The sequence below is a fragment of the Rhinolophus sinicus genome, linkage group LG01 (genome assembly GCF_036562045.2).
Source record: "Rhinolophus sinicus isolate RSC01 linkage group LG01, ASM3656204v1, whole genome shotgun sequence".
Lineage (NCBI taxonomy): Eukaryota > Metazoa > Chordata > Mammalia > Chiroptera > Rhinolophidae > Rhinolophus > Rhinolophus sinicus.
In genome coordinates this window covers 159,536,302-159,561,713 of record NC_133751.1, presented here as the reverse complement: position 1 = coordinate 159,561,713, position 25,412 = coordinate 159,536,302, and the positions used below count along the sequence as shown (strand labels likewise).

General features: G+C 36.1%; 1 protein-coding gene across 1 annotated transcript in view; it reads left to right on the top strand.

Moving 5' to 3' along the window:
- Positions 1-25,412, top strand: part of CHN1 (chimerin 1) — a 173,776-nt gene that overhangs the window by 28,224 nt on the left and 120,140 nt on the right. Inside the window, exon 3 of the mRNA XM_019727475.2 lies at positions 23,421-23,459. Coding sequence (XP_019583034.1) covers positions 23,421-23,459 — 39 coding nt within the window. The remainder of the gene's footprint in view (positions 1-23,420; positions 23,460-25,412) is intronic.

Here is a 25,412-nt window from a genome sequence, read left to right as displayed (position 1 = left end):
GGTTATTTTGAAAACGCTGGGATCTGTATCATACTAAGGGCTGGCTCCCTTCATTCCATTTGCCTTTAAACACTTATTTTTAAAGATATATATGATTTATGAACATGTGGTTTATATGTGTAGTTTCTAGATGTTTTAAAATATTAACATTTTTAAGGACCCAGCCATTACTATAATTGTTTTGTTTTCTATTTAGAAACAATTTCTAATTATGAATGAGATTTAATAAGTGGATCAGTAATGAAGGGCAACAAGAATTCACCCACCATAACATGGATCACATTAGATTTCATTTTTACCCCTGTATTTTAGAATTTAATCAATACTGTTCTATATGTTTACTGTTTATATTAACATTATTGTTTGGGAAGGAAATTATATGGAAATTATGTTGCAGTTGGTAAGGAAAGTTTTATATTTGTTTATTGTTTTGTGAAATCCTGCTTATAATTTCAGTGCAATGAGCTATATTCATAAAAGACTGAGACAGGAAACTATATCCAGTATAATTTAGAGCAAATTAGGTTTAGGTCTGTAGCATTCCATAGGTCTGATTTTTCTCAGCCTTATCATAAAAATCGTCAAGCAATAGAATAAAAGGCATGTAATTGAATAAGGAGTAAAAGAAACTTTCTGTTGAAAACTAAGTCAGACTTGAAAAATCTAACTTGAAGCTTACAACCAAATATTTTAGATGGTTGTGAAAGTAGTCATTTTTTCACCATTCTTATGAAGGTTTGTAAAGAAAGAATCTATTATATATGAAGACAGAAACACGAACGTTTTCTCTTTTAAAATAATTATTGTATGTCCTAGCTGCTAAGCTTGCATAATAAATGTGTCCTGTGGGTAGGCTGCATGTTGAAACCATTCCTTTGTTAGCTTGCCCTTTTCCTGTACCAAGGGTTTTAGTATTCGGTTTCAGGTTGCCATCATTTTCATCATAGTATTTTGCACAAGATCTCCTTTAAAAAGAGTTATAAAACAAACTCTAAGGTTCAATAATTTTCATTGAATTTATGTAAACATTGAATTTAAGTTAAATTAGTTTCTGAGCTAAGAAACTTCTGGAGAAGCATCCGTCAGAGAAATGTAATATGGGAGCAGATGCAGGGGATGTACACACAGCACAGAGGGCTGGTTCATCCACTGGCATCTCTGAATACTGAGATCCTAAGGTTTCATTTTGAAAGTGCTTTGATTGTTTTTCCATTGGTAAATGAAGATTATGGTTTCATATGTGCCTATTTTCTGTTATTTTTTCCCTAGAATTAAATTCTAATAACCTTCTGAAAATGAAGTGTTCTTTGTGGGTCTTTTCCTTCACGTATTTAGAAAATGTAGACATGTATGTAATTGTTAAGGAAAGGATTTGTCTTTTCAGTTGGTCGACTGATTGCAAGAGTTCTGGAGCTTGGTTCTAGACTTAGATACATTTATACTCATTTATTCTTCTAATCGCTAAGTGGTATGTTAAATTTGTGTGTGGGACCTTCCTGAGATTTTTTTTTTTGGGCCCCTAACAAGCGCTATTTGAGATAGTTATAGCACCGTCCTCACACTTGATCAGTAGAACTACTGACATACTAGAACAGCGGAACTGTAAAGAGCCATATTTTTTAATTCCTCAAGGATGTTTTTTAAATGTAACAAACATACAGAAAAATACATGATATATAAACCCATTTGAGTAAAATACACAACTAAGTAAATAAATACGTAAAATATAGAAGTCAGCTTGATGAATTATTATAAAATGAGCACACCTGTGTAACTACTGCTCAGGTCAAGAAACAGAACATTATCAGAATCCTAGCTAGCCGCCTTTGGAACCCTTGCCAATCTTGGTCCCCTTCTGCCTCCCCAAAGTTTATCAGTCTCCTGATATCTAACACAATTTTGCCTTTTTTTTTTTTTAAACAGCTTTTGTTTTTAGTGGTGGTGGCAAAGTGCTTTTTTATACTAGAGTCTTTAGTAAAACCTACTTCAACTAAGTAAAATGCTTCTGAATCGCATGGAGGAAGGGCGCTGTATATACATGTGAGGAAAACTATATTTTTAAAATATGTTTTAAATTATAAATTTAAAAAATGAACACGATATTTTCTAGTGTATAACTTTTTCAGCTGCTGAGAGATATCAGTAACAGGTGAGGGTATGTGCTGTTGCTAACAGGAAAAGTAGCCTACAGTAACATAACCTTACATTTGTTTTCATACTTGCCACCAAAGGCAGAGGAGACTAAATGGATGAAGTTAGGGATTGTTGGGAGACATTTCTGGGTCATACATAAACTGATAGAACCATAGCATGACATTTCTTTGAGCTAAATGTTGTATCTTAAAAATTAATGTGAGTTTTGGTATTCTACTTTATAATTTGTCCGTTTTTAATATAGCATTCCACATCATCAGAATATTTGTTTTCCTTAGTTAATGGACAAATGCTGGTGAACTAGCTGTCACTTTTGGAAAACTGCATTGAAGAATGTTCAGACTTATATACATCTGTTGACACAAATGGGGAAAATTTGTTTTTTTATTGCTTTGTGAGATATGTTCAGGCCGTCATTAGGAGGGATGCTGAGTACCTTGGGCAATGTTTCCTTTCTTCATTTAGCAGGAGTTTCAATAGGTGTGTCATTTGTTGAGAAGTTAAATTGCATTCTCATATAGAAAACTGAAAGCCACTTATTCACAAGTTAACATTGTTTATTGTCTCAAAAAATTTGTTAAAGGAATGTTTTTAGTAACAAAAGATCATCGTTCTGTGAATAACACAGTAGCTTCCGGGCTGCTCGATGGCCCTGATGCTGAGAACCTCCACATAATTTTTCACATGTCTTCTTTTAGCCCAATCTCTGGATATATGCCTAGGAATTGTAAGTTCATCTCAAAACTCTTGCTTTATCATCAAACACTGCAAAATGGCATGGCTACTTAGATGTTATTATTATAAATATGTATATGAACAAAGACCAAATTATTAGAATTCTTATCCAACTTAAAGCTTAGTTTAGTTTCCTCAGTCAGTTGCTGAAATAGATCTTTGAGCATATTAAAAGATATCATTTGATGATGGTACCTCTCTCTAATTTGTCTTATTTAAAGATTTCTTCCTTTTGTCATATGTGGATTTGAGTATATCCAGAGCACAAAATTTGGCCAAATTTTACATTCTAAGATGATTCTCAAATTGACCTTTATAGAAGCTTAAGCAGTTTTTAAACTTGCAAGTTAGCCTGAGGTTGAACTTCTTTATTGTTCCTACTTAGGACACATTTTCTGTTTAGTTGTACATATCTTTGGGATTTTTCTTTCAAAATTTACATGATTGTAAATTATTGGAAGAGTGATAGCTTCATTGCAGGTATTTCTTATATAAGAAATATAAAAGTTTATGTTCATTTGTGAGTTCACAACAGTTTTTTGTTTTTTTTTGGAGAACTTTTTATTGTTTAAAAATCATAATTGAAGCTTCAAAAACATACAACCCAACACATGTCCCAATTCCAGTCCCCTACTCCCTGGAGGAGAGCACAAGGCTTTCCCCTTCCATCTTGCTGCCCACACGACTAGCCAGGACCCTGCCCTGGGGAGGCCGCCTGCCAGCCCTCCTGCCCATCGTGTGCTAAGTCACCGGCTGGAGAGGGGCCCTGGGGTGAGGTGGGGTGGCTGGCTCTCTACACCCTTCACTCCCACCAGCACATCCGCAGGCTGTGAGCTGTGTGTGGGAAAAGGGGCCAGTTCCCTGGACCGGGGACCCACCACGGGGGAAGGAATGTTTCAAAAAACATTATTGTAGTATATCTTATGCTTTTTACATGACTGCGTCTAATTAATGCTGACTCATTAGTTGTGGGTGAGGATCCTCATCACCATTACGAAACCAGCTATACCTCATCTGAATTTCTTTTTTTAAATCATTTGTATTTTTTATTTTTTAAAATTAAGTTTATTGGGGTGACATTGGTTAATAAAATTATATAGGTTTCAAGTGCACAGTTCTATAACACATCATCTGTATATTGCATTGTGTGTTCACCACTCAAAGTCCAGTCTCCTTCCGTCATGATATATTTGACCCCCTTTACCTTTTTCTACCACCCCTCCCCCCTTTCCCTCTGGTAACCACAAAATTGTCTATGTCTATGAGTTTTTGTTTGTTTATCTTGTTCGTTGGTTGCTTTCAGTTTCATATCCCACATATGAGTGAAATCATAGTTCTCGACTTTCTGCGTATGACTTATTTCACTTAGTGTGATATTTTCAAGATCCATCCATGTTGTCACAAATGGCAGTATTTCATCTCTTCTTATGGCTGAGTAATATTCCATTGTATACATGTACCACATCTTCCTTATCCAGTCATCTGTCAAAGGACACTTCGGTTGTTTCTATATCATGGCTACCGTGAATACTGAGGTCTGACAATTAGGTTCGCTAACTTGCCACTGTGCATTACATTGGCAGCCCTGTACAAACAGCTCCGTAAGGTTTCATAACCTTAGTATATCAGTGTCTCACAGCTGTGTTCTTGTCTGTGTGTGGTGGTGTCTTGCTGAGTGGCGTTCATTATTATTGCTGTGTGTTTTTGTATGCTGTCGCGAGAATGAGCTTGAATCAGAGCAACAAATAGTAATTTCTTGTTAAACTTGGCAAGAGTGGAAGTGAAATCAGGGACATGTTAGTCCAAATTTATGGGGATGATGCCATGAAGAAAATGGCAGTGTGCAACTGGATTAAACATTTTTCTGAGGGCAGAGAATGCGTCACTGATACAGAGAGGTCAGGGCGGCCAGTAACGAGCAGAACTGACAAAAACATTGCAAAAATTTGTCAAATTGTGCATCAAAATCATCGGCTGACTGTGAGAATAGCAGACCAAGTAAACATCGATAGAGAAACAGGAAAATCTTAACTGGAAATCTCGACATGAGAAAGGTGTGTACAAAAATGGTCCCGAAGGAGCTTGCTGATGAACAAAAGCAAAGGAGAGTCAAAGTTTGCCGAGACCTTTTGGAGAGGCAAGGCGATGTTTTGGGCCGAGGTATCACTGGTTATGAAATATGGATGTACCAATACGACCCTAAAACGAAGCGTCAAAGTACTTTGTTTGGAAGTCAGCCAATTCTCCACGACCAAAAAAGTTCCATCAATCCAAATCAAGAGTCAAAATGATGTTGCTAATCTTTTTTTTTGATATCAGAGGGATTATGCTTATGAATTTGTACCAACTGGACAGTTAACCAAGTTTACTATTTAGAAGTGCTGAAAAGGCTACGTGAGAAAGTTAGACGACCTGAACTTTTCGCCAACAATTCATGTTTCTTGCATCACGACAATGCACCAGCTCACACGGCACTGTCTGTGAGGGAGTTTTTAGCCAGTAAACAAATAACTGCATTGGAACACCCTCCCTACTCACCTGATCTGGCCTCCAATGACTTCTTTCTTTCCTTTATTCGAAGATAAAGGAAATATTGAAAGGAAGACATTTTGATGACATTCAGGACATCAAGGGTAATATGATGACCACTCTGATGGCCATTCCAGAAAAAGAGTTCCAAAATTGCTTTGAAGGGTATAGTAGGCGCTGACCTCGGTGCATAGCTTCCCAAGGGGAGTACTTCAAAGGTGACTGTAGTGATATTCAGCAATGAGGTATGTAACAGTTTTTCTAGGATGAATTTGCAAACTTAATTGTCAGGACTCGTATATTGTCATATATATAATTGTCATGTACATGGGGGTTGGAATCATAACAAATAAAAATGTTGGCTGGAATCAAATTGGACAACTTTGGCACCACATCAAATAACAGTTTTCGTTAAACTGTTTGACATTCATGCTACAGAAAATGCTCAGTAGCTTAGGAAATGCTTATTGCAGAATGACAAAAAGGAGTGTTATTCTGTAATGGCTTAGGTTATGGCATCTTACATGTTCTGAATACTGTGTATGAAAATCTTACTAGTGACATCTACATTTCTTTCTGTAGAAATTTCCTTAATGTCAAGTTCCTCAAGAATCAAGTTAAAAAAAAACAACAACAACAACCTTTTTTCTTCTTTTTTTGTTTTTTTGCTTATAATAGTAATGAATATTCATTTGTCCAATTGACGTGCCGAAGGTCAGACTCACAATCAGTAAGCTGTACTAGAGTCAGATTTCCAACCCCCAGAGCCCACACGTGTAACCACTACCGTGCACACCAAAGCTAGTAGCACAAAGTGAGACACGTCCTCATACTCAGTACTGCAACAGCTGCCTGGCAGACAGTCTGTAATTCCTCTTCTTCCTAAGTACTCAGAGACGAAGCACCCAGGCATCTTTTGCTTGTTTCATACGTTCATAGAAAAGGATCCCATAACATTGTTTCAGTCCTTAATTTTCCGAACCCCAGTGGCTCTATTGTCAGCTTCTACTCCAGGTTTCTGCTCTTCCTAAGAAAATTGTGTTTTATTACCGGGCTTTGAGCAGCCGAAGTCGGTCCATTGATACCGTGCAAGGAGACCACTGTGCTCTGGAACCTAAAACACTAATAACTGTGTTTCATATGCATGTTTTCTGTTTTATGATCTAGCAAAATGCTGAGTCACTATAGTTCTGTACACCATCTGTTGAAGTATGGGCTGTGTAGGAAGGCGGCCTGATGACTGGACAGCAGCCCATCAGCTCTGGGAAATGCCAGGGAGCCTAGTTGCTATGCAGCGTTCTCTTTCTAACCTTAGACTCTTACTCTGATGACCCCCGTAGCAGTATTTGTGGTTGAGGAACGGAAGAGTTCTAGGCAAAAGTGTTGTTCAGGTAATCCTGGATCACTAGTGAAGCTATGAAGGCCCTCATAATTTTCCTGTTATAGTCACTGACATTAAATGAAGATAGAAGACTAGAGAAAGAGAATATCAATTATTATCATCCCTTGTATGCCAGGAACTTTTCAGGATCTCCCTCATCCAGAATTGTGAGAATATACTTATAAATTCATTTTTTCCATTGCTGTGGATATTATGAATACTAGAGGTTCTATTTGTTCTATTTCTGGTCTTCCATATACGTACCTGAGTCAGAATTTTTCAAACCTTCTCTCTGATTCCGTTCTGTAGCTGAATTCCTCACAGTCTCTTCACAGAACACATTTCACAGAGGCGAATCCTAACCTGCTTTTTTGGCCTCCCTGCCTTCCTCCCTCCCTCCTAATAGAGTGAGAACAGTTCCAAGATTTCACTTGACGTTTTGTGCCCTAACTTCCATTGTTTGTCTGAATGCCGCATTGTTAAAACTATGACCACTGCTCGACCACCACTGCCCCTGATTTTTGTCTTCCAAATCCTAGATCATTCATTTTGTAATCATCCCTAACAAAAGTGATTCCTGGTTTAAATATTAGAGAAAGTTAAAGTTTCAAGATTGTAGGAAGTATATCTGCATATTCAAGCCGGACTTTTTAGCTTAGAAAATTTAAGTTGGGGATGGATTACTGCTCTTGATTTTATAGGCTTGCTTCATAAAATGTACACAATAAGAGCCCTTCTTGTCACTAATTACATCGGGGTGATGGACTATCAGGATATCACCCTACTTCGGGCGTGCAAGAAGGTACTTCTTGGGGGTTGGTAGATTTAATGAGGGGGGGAACTCTTTGGACATGGAAACCAGAGATTATCCTAAACATTTCATTGAAGATGATACTCAAGCTTGAGCTGCAGGGAAACCAGCAGTAGTGAGAAGACTTTAATAGCATCACGAAGGAACCTGACCATAAGGAGCTTGTCTCTGCTGTCCTTTGGTCGTGAAGCTAAATAGACATCTCAGGGTTTTTAGTGTCCATTCTTCAGCCTACAATAGTTGTTGTATTCTTGTGGGCTACCCTTGAATTATTTCCTCAAACATCTTCATTCTGCCTCTGAGAAGTTGTTCTGGTCTTTCTTCTGCTCACACGAGCTGCAGGTTGTCTCCCGTCAGTCCCCAACTCGTTTGGCTCTGTAGTTCGGCTTCTTATTGTTTTGATATTTTTAAATGTAGTCACTTGGCTTTGTACTGTTTGCCTTGTTTCTAACCTGCATGCCTTTAGTATATATCAGCAGTGGGTGTAGGAAGCATGTGACCTGGAGGTGCGGGATTTCGGCTCCAGTGGTTCTGCTGCTTGTGACTTTAAACAGATCCCTTGATCTCTCTCAAGTGCTGGTTTTCTCATCTGTAAAACGGTGATAGTAATAATATCTACTTTAGAGGCTTGTTGTGAAGCATAAATGAAATAAGTATAAACGCATTTACCAAGAACTCAGCATGTTGTAACTGTCCAGGGCAACAAAATTTACTGTTATCTTCTAGTTACTGTTTTAGGCTGGTGGTTCTCAAACTTTTAAGTCTCAGAACCCATTTATATTCTTAAACACTGAGGAATCTAAGGAGCATTTGTTTTTGTGTGTTATATGTATTGCTATTTAAAAGTAAAATTGAGAAATTAAAACAATTATCAGTTGGTTTAAAAATAACAAAACTATTACATGTTAGCTTAAATAACATTTTATGAAACATAACTATATTTGTAAAGTAGGAGTAGTGGCATTCTTTTACATTTTTACAAACACTTTAATGTCTAGTTTAAAAGAAGAAGGCTCATATCTGTAATCATCTCTGTTGTAATATATTTTGACTGGAGTATGTGAAGAAACTCAGGCCTCATACAGACATGCAGTTGGAAAAGAGGGAAGTATTTTAATAATCTTTTCAAATAGTTGTGGATATTCTTTGATACTACACTAGAACTTGACAAGTGGTAGTTTCATAAAGGTAAGTTGCAATGTAGACTCTGAAACCAAATCAATGAGCATGTTGTTACATTACAATCCACTGGTCTGTCTTGTACTTTGACTGGCTCTTTTTTACCCAGGCATGATTTTGTACTGTCGTGCATTTGTCATTTCAAAAATATTAGTTCATTGAGTTATGCAAATCTTCCAAATGTTAACACATTTCATTATATATCATATTAACAAATCACATTTTTAATATCACTATTAATCTCATTGGAAAAGCCTTTAAATATTAACAAACTGTTAAGCTCATGATGGTGCACACAAGTTTCCTCAAATTCTAATTTTCACTTGAAAGGTTGCATTTTATGACTGGCAATAAATACTGTCAGTTTTTTCCTTAATGTGACAAGTCTGCATAGTCAAAGTTTGTCAGTCATTCTTTGGTGAAACGGTGCTGATGAAAATTGCAGCTAGTCCGGCTCACAACTCGATCCCACATACGCTTTTCCTCAAAGACAGCCATTGTACTGCAGTGCGCAGCAGATATGCACACTTCTCATTTTGTCACACAGAATATTAAAAAGACATGTATTCAAGGGTCAAGATTTAATTAAATTAATACTTTTTAAACTGCTTTATGTTCCTAAGTGAAATGGAGTTTTTTTCTTTAAACTACAGGTGTGTGGTGCTGAAAAATCCAATGGCAGCTGATACTGTTTGGTGCCACTGCATTGTTTTGTGCTGAGGCACCAGCAGTTTACCTACCACAGCCTTTGCACTACCTGTGGAAATGTCAATACAGTGAAAAAGGCAAATAACCGCAGAGAATAATTATGAAAATTGTTTTGACCTTGTGGATCACCCTGAAAGAGACTCAGTGATTCACAAACCACACTGAGAATTGCTGTTCTAGGCATGCAGGATACGACAGTGTGAAAAGCAGACCAAAAAATCCCTGCCCTCATGAAGTTTACATTCTAATGGGAAGAGACAAAAAAAACAACATAATTTGGTAAAATGTTAGTACTTTTAGATAAGTGATAAGTACCAAAGGGAAAAAACATACAGTGAGGACAGAGGGAATACGAATTGTCAGGGAAGGCGTCACTGAGAAGGTGACTTTTGAGTAAAGAACTGGATCAGAGGACGGAGCCTGTCGCAGAGATACTCGGGGGAACATTCCAGTCCAAGGGAACAGCTAGGTGGAAGTGTTTCTCGTATGTTTGACGAATGGCAAGGAAACCAAAGAGACTGAAGAAGAGTGGGTGAGGGAGAGCGAAGCAGGGGATGAACTCTGCAAGGTGAGAAAGACAGATCATCTAAGGTCTTGTGGGTCAGTGCTTCTGAAAAACCAGGGGCGTGCACATCACCTGGGGATCTTGTGAAAATGCACATTGTGATTCATAGATGGAGTGGGGTCCTGCAATTCTGCATTTCTAACAAATTACCAGGTGATGTCATTGCTGTGGTCCTTTTTGAATAGCAATTGTGTAGGCGGTTGTAAAGAGTTTGGCTTTTATTCTGAGTGATACAGGAATCCATTAGGGGCTAGCAGAAGAGTGTCATGTGCTGACATATGTTTTAACATGATCAGCCCTACATATTAACACCAGTATCAGGTCTGTAATCCCTTATCCAAAACCATAGGTAACAGATGTGGGTTGGAATTAAGAAGTTTTTGGATTTTAGAAAGGTAGCATGTCTCATATGTGGTCTATTTGATAACACCCCAGCGGTCTGAGACGTCACTCTCATCACATGGTATTTCCTCATTGAAATGAATGTTCACACTCTGTGGAATAAATAACGATAGTAAATATTTGCATATCTGTTGAGGTGAGGCTTTTGCCATCAAATTTGAAAAACACTTTCAGGGTTACTCAGACCAGAGTTTGCTGCCAAATGAATTATAAAAATACTTTCACTTTTTAAAGCATTTGGATTTTAGAATTAAAAGGTGGGCCTTTGGCACTGTTATACTTTCAGTTACATGCTCCTCATGTCCCACCACTGCAGGAACTTCTTTAGGACAAATAAGTCTGTTACATGTTCATTTTAGACCTTTTTGGATGCAACTGTTGGCAAGAGAGACCACAAGCCCAGATCTTTCATGCCCTGGGCTCTCCTCTCAATGGCGGAAAAATAGGTACCTATTAATTTGGAACACAAGTTCTCATTTCCAAAGACTTTTTACATCTTGGCAGCCTATACTGTCATGTGTGCAGTCAAAGCGCAGTTAATTAAAACATGCTGAGCATTTTATTATACCTTGGGACAGTTAGCATGTGCTTAGAATTATCCAACTGTGCTCATTTGCGGTTGACACAGTATCACTTCTCTGACTGACTCTACTTTCCTACAGCTGTGAACTGCCTTGTTGCACATTTGGCTCCACAAAGCAAACTTCTCTGTGTTCTTCACTGTGTGTGTGTGTGTGTGTGTGTGTGTGTGTGTGTGTGTGTGTGTGTGTGACAGAGACAGACAGACACTGAGAGAGACAGACACTGATTGGGTTTCTCAGAGAAGCCCAGTTTAAAAGAAGTGTATTAGGAAATTATGATAAGATGAGGAATGTTGTGATCTTTTTCCATCTCATGTCAAAGTGCCATCCCTTGGTATCCACGGGGGATTGGTTCTAGAACATCCTCCACCTCTGTGTGAATACCAAGATCTGTGGATGCTCAAGTCCCTCATATAAAATGGCATAGTATTTGCTTATAACCTACACTCATCCTCCCATATATGTCAAATCATCTCTAGATTACTTATAATACCTAACACAATGTAAATGGTATACAAATAGCTACACTGTATTGTTTAGGTACTAATGACGAGAAAGAAGTCCGTACAGGTTTAGTACAGATGCAGCCATCATAGCCTAACCACATAGTAGTACACATAGCAACAGTGTAACATTTAAGAACATATTTTAGATCTCTAGTTGGTTGACTCTGCAGATGTTGAACCCATGGATACTGTGTAACTAAAGGAGGGTCAACTGTGTTACTAAAAAGAGCATTATCTCTTTACCTCAAAGAGTTTCATTTAAGGTTTAGTATATCCTACTTTCTGAATACCTGTCCTCTTGATAAAGCTTGACAACATTGATGCAAGGCAAGACGTTGGAAGGTTGTTGTTGGAATGCTTGCTGACAGAAAACAGGTTGACTCTCATCATTGGGGTGTACTAACTATTCTGTGAATTTGTGTCAAAAAAGAACGCATGTTCTGAGAAATGCATTCTATTGCATACTCCTAAGCCTGAGACTATGGTGATAGATTCCTTTTCCAAGGGCAAGGATCCAAGTGAGTCACTGCTACAAAACTGTTGGTGCATGGGAAATGCATGGGTAATAATTTGTCCCAAAGGATGAATAACAACAAGGAGAAAACATTGCAACTTTTCCTTTAAGAAAAGAACAAGGAGGGTATGTACTGTGTCTACTGAAGGAAGTGAGGGGGTTTGAGACAACTGAGTTATAGTTCTTAGGTAACCGGCTAGGAAGATCCCCACCAAAAGTATAGTTTTAGTTAGGTATTTTCCAGAATTTGTATTTATAAAAAGTAAAAATTCCGCAGAGAGTTTTCATGTTGTTACATTTTTTATATTTATAACTTTAAGTGCTTTGGATGGTTAAAACTCAATTGCTGGGTGTGGAAACTTTTTGTTCATCAGATATATTCTTTTTGTGTGTGGTGAAATATATATATACCATATGATATAGTCTGTTAAGGATGAATTATAAGGACTTCATAAAAATTTATTGCAGTCTAATTTTAGACATGTGAGATGGAGAGAAATCAAGCAGAAGGGTATACTTTATTGCCATTGTGTTTTGTGTATTCTATTTTTTGATGTTATTGAGAGGCTTGGCAGGAGTTAAAGCTCTCAACATTCTCTGTTAGAAACCTTGTGGTTAAGAGGGCCTGTCTGACAACTTTCTGTTAATATGCCAACATGTTAGGATAAACATTATCAGAAATAATGTTCATTGTTTATTTTGCTTTCCTTTAAAGAGAAAAACCTCAGAGAAATGGGACTTGTCTAGAAGAAGAAATAGCAGGTTGGAAAATGACAACACCTACTTTTGAATTGAGTTGAATGACTCAGTTCCTTTGTGTAGCTTTTTGTTTTCAAGAGTACAGTGAAAAGATTTGAGGAAGCAAATCTGTAATTCTGTCTGCGATTATACTGTGCGTACTAACCAACTTGGTCTTTACTTTCCATATAGTTAACTGATCTCATTTTTTTCTTTCGTTTTCCTGAATTTGTTTAGATTTTTGCTTAGAATCATAGAAGAGAATTACAGACAGAATTACAGATTTGCTTTGTGTAGGACTTTGTGTAGTCGGCTTGCTAGGTCAACCAGGTTGGTTAGAGGAAATATTGCTTACGTCTTTAATAAAAGGCCAAGTTTGAGTTTTAAAAAGGAGAGCTTTCCAAATTTGGTTCACATTTCATTTAGAAGGCTTTGTTGGCCCAAGCTATGGGTCTATGGTGGAGTTGAGTGCTACTTTTGCAAAATATTTGTTTTTGGGGGTCTTTGATGAAGTTATATGTAAGCACTATAGTTGCACAGTCTCAGAAGTTTTTTCCATATAGTAACAATTCTGGGTCATTATTCTCTTAAGAATTAAAAACAATTATCTTTGGTTTTAAAAATAGTTTATTTCTGAATTATATCATGACACATCCGTTTTCAACTTGGAACAGTTTTAAATGACATTGTTTCTTCTAAGGGTGAATTTAGCTGACCTGATTTGGCCATGACTTTGCAAAGTGAATTTTAATTATCTTAGTTGAAATGCTTCCTTTCCACGTTTTGAAGCATTTTCTAGGAAAGAAGTTTAGTCAGGACATGAGTGTACCTAGAAACCTAGCAAAACTCTTTTTATTTGTTTCCTCGTTAGTTTAGAATCGTGTATGTTATTATTATGAGCCTTTTGCTTTTTATTGTGAATTACTGTATTCCATGAAATATATTTCTTTTAGAGTAAAAAATTTGGTTGGTTGTTTTCTTTGTGACTCTTTCAAATATTAACGGTAGTAATTGTTTGGTGTTTATTGTAAATTTTATGCCCAGCTTCTTTTATAAGATTATAGCAAAGGAGAGTTTTGTGGTCACCAAGCACCTCATTATTTTGGTATGCCCAATTTGGTACAGAAACAGAAGCGACAGGTGGACATTAATCATTAATGGTTTACATTTTCTGATCAAAGCAGGACAGGGAATCTCTTGCCAGTTGGTTGAAAGGTGAGTCTTCATTTGAAGGGAGGAAACGTTATTCTCATCAATAAATGCCATTCTTTATACAGAAATAAAAACTGTTCATTTTCCAATCAAAGGCAATCTGAAACAAATGTGCTGTAAAACATTAATCACACAGTTTTTGAGTGTTCATACATTATTAGTCTAAACTTCATTTAAAATGCAGCATAGTCCTTTTTGAGAAAACCTATCGTGTTGTTAAAAAGTTGCAAAAGCCATTTTTTTTTTAGTCTAAAACAATAAACAGCTTAAATTTAACATTCTAGCCTGTTCTGGAGTGAACAATTTATTTTTTAAAATAAAAAATTAAGCAGGTTTAAATTTCAACATAATATTGTTTTAAACCAATGAATTCATAAGACAACTATATAATGATACACAAAACTACATAATAAAACAAATGAAATAAAACTTTTAGTTTTCAAAGGTCAGTCATTATCAATGACATCCATAGACATACTGGATGTAAGTAGGATCTGGTTGGAGACAGCATTAAGATTTACTCAACCATATATATTTTAAGTTAATCTAAACATTCATAACTTTAGGGTATTTATAAATAGATTTAATCTTATCAGTCAATAAATGAACACTTTGAGTACCTCCTAAATAGCCCTAATATTATAAATTACAATATAGCATATAATATCAAAGATGCCCTAGATATATTTTGCTAAGGTTTTTTTAAACAGTGCCTAAAGTTGCAGGTAAGTATTTTGAAATTTTTTAATATTTAAAGGAAAAATGAATGTACTTGAAAATATTAATATTCAGAGAAAAAAGCACAAAAGGAAATTATAGGCACAAAAGTTTAACACTAAGTCTTGCTTAAAACATGCATCTTTGAGTTTATAGAAGGAAGAAAAAGTGGTATCATTTTTCATAAAAATAAAATAAGATTTCCTTGACTCCCAATTTTTAGCAATTAACCAAGAGTGAAAGAAAATTTAATTAAGAAGCTGTTCTCTTTTCCATAATGAATGTTTCCCATTCGGCAGATTCAATTAGAACAGGAAGAAGTACGTGAAGACTTCCACAAAGATTCTGAGGAGGAATTCTAAGACTTTAGAAGATGGTGCTTTATTATGTATAAATTTGTCACAAAGCTTCTAGTTGATTAAGCCTCTAAAACTGGAAATATGATTTCTCTGGTAGTATATTCATTTCAAGAGCCCACTCAGAATAATTAAAACTTCCTGTGGTGTTTGTTAAATGAGTTTTTTTTCTATGTGAATGTTTCCATGTTTTTCTCTTCTTACAAAGTTAACTTACACTTTTTGTTTTAATAGGTTTTTTTCTCTTTAGCACAAATGTAACATATTCATTGTATAATTTTTTTAAAAAATGACATAGATGTATAAGAAAAGTAAAAATCACCATCTAGAAAAGTCTTTCTGCTGGTTCTAGGAAAGAATAATACCCCAATGACCTAGGGTATCCATTGTATGCAGTAAGTTAATTTCTCTCCTGTGCTTCTAGAAAAACACTTGTTATCTATCATATATGGGAAAACTGAGAAAATAGTCACTCAAAACATTTTCTGTGCTTTGTGGTTCACATGAGGAACCTGGATAAGAAAGGCTAATCTAGCAATCACTATTGTTACTTAAATCAGTGTATTTAATTCTAGATCTTTCTAGATCTCTCTCTTCTTGTCCCTCCTGTATGTACACATACACATACTGTGTTTCCCCAAAAATAAGACCTAGCCGGACAGTCAGCTCTAATGCGTCTTTTGGAGCAAAAATTAATATAAGACCCAGTCTTATTTTACTGTAATATAAGATCGGGTATAATGTAATATAATAATAATATATAATGTAATAATAAATATAATATAATACCGGGTATAATATAATATAATATAATATAATATAATATAATATAATATAACACCCGGTCTTATATTAATTTTTGCTCCAAAAGACGCATTAGAGCTAATTGTCCGGCTCGGTCTTATTTTCGGGGAAACACGGTACATACTCACATATGCAGATACCCTTTCTTTCATTTACAAAAATGCAATTATACTGTGCATACTAACCAACTTGGTCTTTACTTTCCATGTAGTTAACAAATCTCATTTTTTTTCTTTCGTTTTCCTGAATTTGTTTAGATTTTTGCTTAGAATCACAGAAGAGAATTAGAGACAGAACCAGGCTTCTTACTTCTGTGCTTGCTCTGATGTGGAGCTGTCCCTGCACCTTCCCAGGTCTACCACTTGTGACTTTTGAGTCCAGTACTTTCTCCTTCCTCTGAGTCTTTGCTCCCTCAGTCTTGTCTACCTTACCGTTTTGCCTACCTTTGGCCTTCCTGCTGCCTGGCTTGTTTTCGCTCACTCTTGAGAACTGACCTGGGCCTGACTATAGTATTCCTCTCAGACAGCTAAATAGTTAATGGGAAGTAAGTACAAAGCAGAGAAAAACACATGGCATATTACTTATGGATACTCCTTGGAAAACTCAGCCAGGTTCCCTCCAGTGCCTGAGTCTCAAGCTTTCCTCAGCATGTCTTTTATTGCATCCATTCTGCATTATTTGCAGTTCTTCAAACACTTCCAGAACTTTCTTGTTTCTGTGTCCTTATTCAGTGTGTTCCTTCTGGTTATAATGTTGTTTTCTCTCTTTATTTCCATTCTCTTTCTCTTAACCATTTTACTTAAAAAAATATTTTGTCCTTCAGAGCTTTTGTCAGATGATACACCTCTGGTTTGTCCTTCTTGACACTGGCCAACAGTGATTCCTTCTTTTTTTCCATTCCGTCATCAGTTCAGCAAATATTTATTGGGGACCTATTCTTGCCAGGCATTTTGATAAGACGATGGTTTGTAAAACTCTTATTGTGTATAAGAGTATTGTCTATTACTCATAGTACCTTGTTTGTAAATAATAATAACCATCTTATTTCCTTACTGCCTTTGAAGGCATCGGCTACATCTGGACCCATCTTGTAACTGACACTCTTCCCATGGAAAGTGTTTAATACATACATTTTTATGGAATGAATGAAACTTTCTGATATTTCAACATTTCTGTATGGCAGCATAACTTTGGTATTTTTATCAAATTATCTTTTATGTAGAACGAAAAGTATTACTGACACTTAAAGGTGATGGAGAAATCTTTTAATGCATTTTGTGGGTGTGTACTTACTTTAAACACTCATCCACACCGTGCTAAGATTATTTTAAGTGGCTGTCCTTGAGTTTGTTAAGATGAGCTGTTCCTGAGTCATAGATTGTCTGGCTCTCATTCTCTGTCATGCTTTAGTGGTGGAAGCCTGTTACATTTATATGCTCAGTCTGGGTGGATTTTCTGACAATCAAAAAGAGGTGATGGGAGCCCTTGAGACTTCTAGGTGGACACAGATCACAGACATTTGGTGCTGATTGGCCCTTAATAACTTCCTTTGAACAAGCTGAAATGACTTTGAAAGGCTGAACACATGATTTCCTCTCTTTTCTTAGTTAACTTTTGTACCTCTTCTATAGATGAAATGTATCTTATCCCACCGTACCCCATATCCTAGCATGGTTTAAAACAGTTGTTCTCAAAGTATGGTCTGGGGATCCCCAGAATTTTTCAGTTTCCACAAAGCCAAACTGTTTTAATAATAATAAGATATTATTTGCCTTTTCACTCTCATTCTTTCACAAGTGTCTGGTTTAATCTTTCAGAAGGTACATGGCACATGATATTACAACAGGTTAAATACAGAAGCAGATATGAGAATCTGGCTGTCTTCAATTACACCAGACATTAAAAAGATTTCCAAAATGTAAAATAAATTTTTTGTTTTAAAAAATATTTATTTTTTGTAAGTGTTATATTGAGATAAAATGGGTTTATTTTTAATAAATTAACAAATAAGAGTCCTCAGTTTTAATTTCTAATGTGGTTAATATCGATAGATATTAAAAGCTCTTTATAATCCAGATTTTTGAAATAAAGTTTGAAAGCCACTTGTTTAAAAGATTTAAAATATTTAAAAGAACAGATTTTTCTAACAGATTAAAAGGTGTCCTTTTGATGTAGTCACAATATCTTCAAACTGGAATATGTCTGAATTGATTCTATCAGTTTCCAATTGTTGGGCACTTAGGTTGGATCCATTTTTTAGTTTTAATTGTAATGTGGCAGTAGCATTCTTCTATATTAGTATTTTCTTAATAACTTTATTATTTTACAATACATTTCTAGAAATAGGACTGCAGGGCCAAAAAAGATATGCACACGGAACTGACATGACCTGTTATGTAAATTCAGGGACCAAATGTGCTGCCATTTTGTTCCTATTAATTCACGTCCAATTAGCAGGGAACTCAGTATCTTCCTCTTTAGGCAGTCTCCTCCTCCAAGCTCGAACCCCAGGAGGATTGCTCAGTCCTGAAGTGGTCCCATCCTTTTCCAAATGCCAGACAGACAACTGTAGTATAATAGAACACTAGTTATCTTCCTTCTCTTTATCATTTTCTGTCAGTGTCAAAGACCAACCCTGTATTGTTTGTTGGTAGTTCCTTGTCTAACTGCTGCTAGGATGCTGTTTCTGGTCAGACTTGGCCCAGGTCACAGGAGTGACCCCAATTGGAGGTCAAGATTGTGGTTTGTTAGTTCACAGTCTTATATACAACAATTCAGTGTGCCGGGGAAGCTGCAGTCAGAGACCCTTCTGACATCTGCCTCATGCTGGGCCACAATCTTTCCTACCTACTAAACCATAAGCCCTTTGAGTGACCCTAGATCACTAGTTTCAATTAATCCATCTCAAGGTCATTTTATTTCAAGAGTGTCTCTACCTTTTCTTGCCAGTGGAGCTGGTTTGGGCTGTGAGTTTCTTGTATGAGAGAACTCCCTAACTTTGACTCTGAGGAATCAAAGACTAGGGTAATGTTTCTTCCCTTCCTGAAGGATTTAGGGTACTGGATAATTGGTCTCCCTGATTCTAGCAACTAATTCTGCATATCAAGATGCTGAGAGATGGTTTTTTGAAGCCATCCAACTTCTCCTTCCCAGTGGGCCCTTTGCCCTGAGTCCAAAAGACACTGGTGCCTACCCTTTGCCTAACTTGATCAACAAAAAGATCCATGCCAAGGTGACCTAACATCTCTACTCCTAAACATAAGAAAGACTCATAATTTTTAAATACTCTCCTTCAAAAAGCATCTCGCTTAAGTTCTGCTTTCACAGCTGCCTGTATTACACACTTTTAAAGGCTTATGTTATATGTCACCAGTTGTTTTCCAGAGAGGTTGTGCCAGTTTACACTTCCATCTGCAAAAAATGGATTGCTAGGAAAAGACTTTTAAAACCCAGTGTATGCTCTTAAATGCTCTGAAATGAGTAATTAGAATTTTTTTAATATTAAAGGAAATTTAAACTTTTCTCCCAATATTTCTTGGTTTTATTTGGCCACATAACTGTGATCTATAGCATTTTGAGTATTATCTTCTATAATAGAGTAGGTGTATAGGGAAGAACAAAATAATAAGGGACTGCACAGCTGAAATCATTGACAATGGCTCGCAGCTACTACAGTACTGTCACTGTGTGTTTAAAATTACTTTTGGTGAAGGCAGGAGAGGATACTCAGTTACTAAAGATCTCCTAAATGCAAGGTGCTTTATGTATGATACCCAATTTAATCCTCACAACAAACCTGTGCTGTTACTATTCCCATTTTAAATGATATGGTTATTCCGTTTTATAAATAAATTAAGATTCAGAGAGGTAGCAATTTTCCAAAAATCACACAGCAAGTAAAGGTTGATGTTCCCCTAAGAAAGCCCTGTCTAGGACTAGATACACAATTCCCCAGGTACCTTCTCCAAAGTGAAAGCAATCTGCAGGAGGCCCTCACTGCTCATCGCTACAGGCTTTGCACAAGGTTTGCAAGGAGTTAGGGCCACCTACAAAGTTAGAGGATGCAGTCGTGAAGACTTCCCTCACTTCTAACACCAACTGCAAGTTGGAGGGAGTTCCTCCAAAGCACCTTCAATTTCGATAATTTGCTAAAACTCACGGAATTCACTAAACACTATTGTACTCACAGTCATGATTCATTGTAGGGAAAGGGTACAGATTGAGTGAGATCAGCCAAACAAGAAGCATGTAAGGTAGGGTCCAGGAGAAGTGCAGAATGTGAAGCTTTCCTCTCCATGGCGTCAGGGTCCATATTCTTCCAGCATTGATGTCTGTCAATACACACAGAGTATTTCCAGCCAAGGAAGCTCTCCCAAGTCTTGAGTGCAGAGTTGTTGTTTTTTTGTTTTGTTTTTAAATTTTATTTTATTATTATATAAACCAAAAACAACAAATGAGTGCAGAGTATTTTTTATTGGGGCTTCATTACATAGTCATGGTTGGTTGATTGCCCACGTGGTTGATCTCAGTCCCCAGGTTGACTGATACTGTGTGACCCAAGCCCCACCCTAAGTCATATTGTCGCTCTCTGGCTAGCCTGAGGTGCCCTGGCGAAATTACCTCCTACCGTGTTTCCCCAAAAGTAAGACCTATCCAGGCAATCAGCTCTAATGCGTCTTTTGGAGCAAAAATTAATATATGACCCGGTCTTATTTTACTATAATGTAAGACCGGGTATAGTATAGTATAGTTTAATATAATGTAATATAATATAATATAACGTAATATAATACTGGATAATATATTATGACATGATATGATACCAGGTATAATGTAAGTAAGACCAGTTCTATATAATATAATATAATATAATATAATATAATATAATATAATATAATATAATATAATATAATATAATATAATATATAATAAATAGTGGGTGTTATATTAATTTTTGCTCCAAAAGACGTATTATAGTTGATTGTCCCGCTAGGTCTTATTTTCGGGGAAACAACAGTAGGAGCTGAGGGCAAAAACCAAACCTCTTAGGGCAAAATTAAATTCTTTACACCTGGTCCCAACCTAGTTGAGTGCCTTCCCCCTACCTGGCCACACCGGGTGTCTTCTACATGGAAGTGCCTCGTCTCTGAAGCTTATGCAATTTGGACCTTGGCAATAAGGCCGAGACACAGGTGGAATATGGGTGATTTCCAAGACAGTAAATGTACATTCTCCTGTTAATCTCTGAACTGATTTAGTATAGCATTCATTATGTCATCATTGAAATCATAAAATGATTTGAGTGGTTACAGTCAAAATTTTTCTATATTAAAAGAATATAATTGAGTTAATTATAATTACTAAGACAAACCTCGATATATCTAACCCCGCCCACCAAACACACACCCTAGCAAAGTAAATATCTACAGAGGGTGCCAAAAAAATGTATACACATTTTAAGAAAGGAAAAAACTGTATTAAAATTGTAATACTCAATATGTACCAATAAAAGATAAATACAAGTCACGTGTATACACTTCTTGGCACCCCCAGTATATGTATATATCACGGGGCTAAGGTCATATTTCATCCTTGCTTTATATCATTACTAAGCAGGTTCATCTGAGTTGGCAGTTTTCCTAAGTAATTGCTCATTCATATACAGTTAGTCCTCATTAGTCACAATTCTGTATTTGCATGTTTGCTTACTTGCTGGCATTTGTAATCCTAAAGTAAATACCTGTGACATTTCATGGTCATTTGCCAATGATCACAGAGAGGCAAAATATTTGAGTTGCATAACCTGCATACTCCCAGCTGAGGTCAAACAAGATGACTCTGCCTTTGTTTCAGCTCTCATACTATCAACAGGTGTCCTCTTCATAGTCTTATTTAGTGCCCCGTTTCATTTTTGCATTTATGTGGGTTTTTTTATTGGTGATTCTGTTGTTTAAAATGCCCCCCAAGCATAGTGCCAATGTGCCGTCCGTTGTTCTAAGCACAAGGCTGTGATGTTTGTTATGGAGAAAATAACACGTATTAGATAAGCTTCATTGAGGCAGGAGTTACAGTGCTGCTGGCTGTGACTTCAGTGTTAAGGAGTCAACAGTACATACAAAATATAATAAGATACCTTTAAACAGAAACACACATGAAACAAGGTTGTGTATTGATTGGTTGATGAAAATGTGGCCAGAGGCACACAGGAACCTAACCTTATGTTGCCCCTAGGAGCAGTGTGGTTCAGAATTCAGTAATTCACTGTTCAAGGTGGTTTGATAGAATATAACTACTGCGAATAATGAGAGTCAACATTATTTGCTGCATTACTTCATTCAGTGTTCATTTACTCCTGTCATCTTTTATTCGTTCTTTAAGAAAACATAATTGAACACTTCTGTTGGATGCCAAGCAATTTCTACATGACTGACTTACACTTTCCCTTTTGTGTTCTTGTGCCCCTTTGTAGTAGTCTTGCTGTAGCCCTCTGACTCTATTTGTGTGGTTTATGATAATACATCATAAATGAAATGTAAGATTGTGTTTAAAGGTTGGGAGTTGGGGGCTGAATGTTTGGGGTCTATGACTATTTTTACTTTTAACTACATGTGTTAGATTCAGCCTTCTCAATAAACTTCTCAGGAATTGTCTTGTCTCCTTGGAGACCAAGATTTTTAGCATCAAATTCCTTAAGGGATTCTTGTTGGATGCCATCAGAGCCAGGTGATATGATGTGGCTTGCCACACCTTCCTACGCAAAAACGCTACGTCTGCTGGTTTGGCTACATAGTCTTGCAGGCAGAGCTTATGGCTGGCAATGCTTTGCTTCTTTCTCTGATTCCCCCATCTCTCTCACGTATTTATATATCCATCTCTTTCCACTTCCTCTTCACACTATCTCCTACATCTGCACTTAAGCAGAGTGTAGGAGAATGGACTTGAAGAACAGATGTTTACCTCATGTTCTTTGAGGCTCCCTGGATACACTCTGTTTCATTGAAGTGTTTCTCATTTCCTGGTTTTGATTGTCCAGGATGTATGAGGGCTAAGAGCTGTGCCTTGCTGCTCTTCTCTCCTGATGTTAGTAAAACCAGTTACACTGGAATCCCCCAAATATAATGGGGGGAAATGTAGAAATACCTTTCTGAAGATTAAAATTGGTACCTGACTTCAGGGAACTTTCAATGAAATAATCATAGATTTAAGCCCAAAGAAACAGAGACATCGTTGGCAATTATTATGTCAGTAATTGTTAAGAAATGAGTGCCAGCAGTAAAAATTAACCTTGATATTTTTCTTTGATAAGTAGTTAAATAAATACAGTAACTTTATTTGAACATCTTTGAACCTGTACTTCAAGAAAGTGAGGACTAAGACTAAAAAAAATCCTTTGAATGCCCGTTAGTGCCTAGCACAATGCCGAGGACAAACGGACCTCAACAAATACTTATTAAATGAATTAATGATTAAAATATCACATTTAAAATATAAATATTCAATAATGTTAATTTGATGTTTATTCTTTCAGATACAGATGAATATAGACCTCCTGTTTGGAAATCTTACTGTAAGTACACAAATAATTTAAAATTGGGGGGTGTTGTAGTGCTTTATAAGTAATATAAAAATATTAGAATCATTAGATATGAAGAGTCATTTCATTTTGTACCCATTACTGAAAAATTAATTCACAACAGGATTTGGGACTAGCATAGAAGTAATTGTGGAAAACAGGAGTGTTTCCACAAAGTCTGTATATGGTTTGCATATCTGGAATACATTTCGTCTCTCTGAGCTTGCGCAGAATCCCGTACCTTGGAACCTGAGACCACTTGTTGACAATGGCTGATAAAATCAATGTAATGAGAAGCTAACTAACTTCTCATTAGTTATCTAACTTCTCATTAGTTATCATTAGAAGCTATCTAACTATTCTCAGATCCTGATTCTTTATATATGAAATGAATGTCAGTGATAATAAGTGAGGAGGCTGTCTTGATAGAAAGAATAGGTAAAAGAGGCAAAAGAAAGTAGTCTTCTTTTTTAAAAATTTCCTTCCCAAATATAAGAGAGACATTTGAGTTTTATATTGCTCTTTAAACTTTGCATTAGAATAAACATTTCTTCAAAAGAGTCTAGGTTCTTAGTTCTTTATGTTTTCTTCCTCGTTTCCTAGAGAATATTACCGCATTTTGCCATGTGTAATATGCTCCCGTATGTAATGCGCACCCACGTTTTTGGCCCAAATTTTCAGGGAAAAAAATAACCTTTCATTTTAATTTTTTAATTCAAATTTTTATTTGTTTACATTTAGGTACTTGTCTTGTATTATAAAGGAATTTTAACGTTTATTTTTTTAACATACTATGGTACAAGAAATTTTATGTTAAAAATTATCAATATTTACTCATCGTAGAAGGCCCAAGAACCTTGTCGTTGCAAGTTCATTGTAAGTTCAACAAAACCGATGATCGTATTCCAGGGTATTATTTTGCATACGGATATCGTTATTGATTTCTAGAGTTACACTTTTAACTCATAAACATAAATAAAATAATTTAAAACATATAGATGTGGAATTAGTACTTCCCATGTATAATGCACATCCTTATTTTTCCTTCACAAATTTGGGCAAAAAAGTGCTCATTATACACAGCAAAATATGGTGTTTCATCAGTGAAAAATATTTCAGAATTTTAAAAAATGCAAATAGGGTTAATATAATCAAAGTACTTTAAAGAAATCCATGAATACACTATTGTAGAAATTAGTACTGCTTTTGTTTATTGTCTGTAGAGTTGAATAAGCAATCTACGAAACCTGTACTTTACGTACAGATTATTAACTTCTTATAAATGTTGAGTTAGTCTCAATTTTGATATTTGTAAGTTTTTAAAAAATTTGCTGACTAAAGGAACAGCAATTCAGATTCTTGTTAGTTTTATGTTCCAAGAACAACAGAGAGTTTTATTTTAATAGGTTGCTACTTTGGGCTATCTATAGTAAGCAAAACAAGAACAATTTCTAAAAATATTGCCATAGATGCATTTTCCACCACTCCCACTGCTGCCTTTTTGTTTCTTGGGAGTATCGTTCAAGAAAGTATAAAAATGACTAATGTTCTTTATCTCTTAAAGATTTTGTCTCATAATCTCATTGGCAGGAAGCCTATTTAAAATTCTTTTCTGCACTTTCTGGTTTTCAATTTATCTTTGTTCCCTTTGCTCTGACTTGTGTCTTGCACATTTTTTATGTCAGAGCATTTATGAAGCCTCAGGTCGTTATTGAATCCTATCCTGGTGATGATATTTTCCCTCTGAGGAATATTGATAACTAAATGTAGTATATGCAATTTGTATTTTCTGTATCTTCATATGTCTTACTGTAGCTACCATTTAAAAATGGCGTATTTCCATTTTTGGTGAAAATACTGCAGCTGAGTTCTATAGTTTCTTTTATTGACTTCAGTACCTGAGATTCCTTCCCCCGCCATCGTTTTAATAGTAGAAACAGGGAGGAA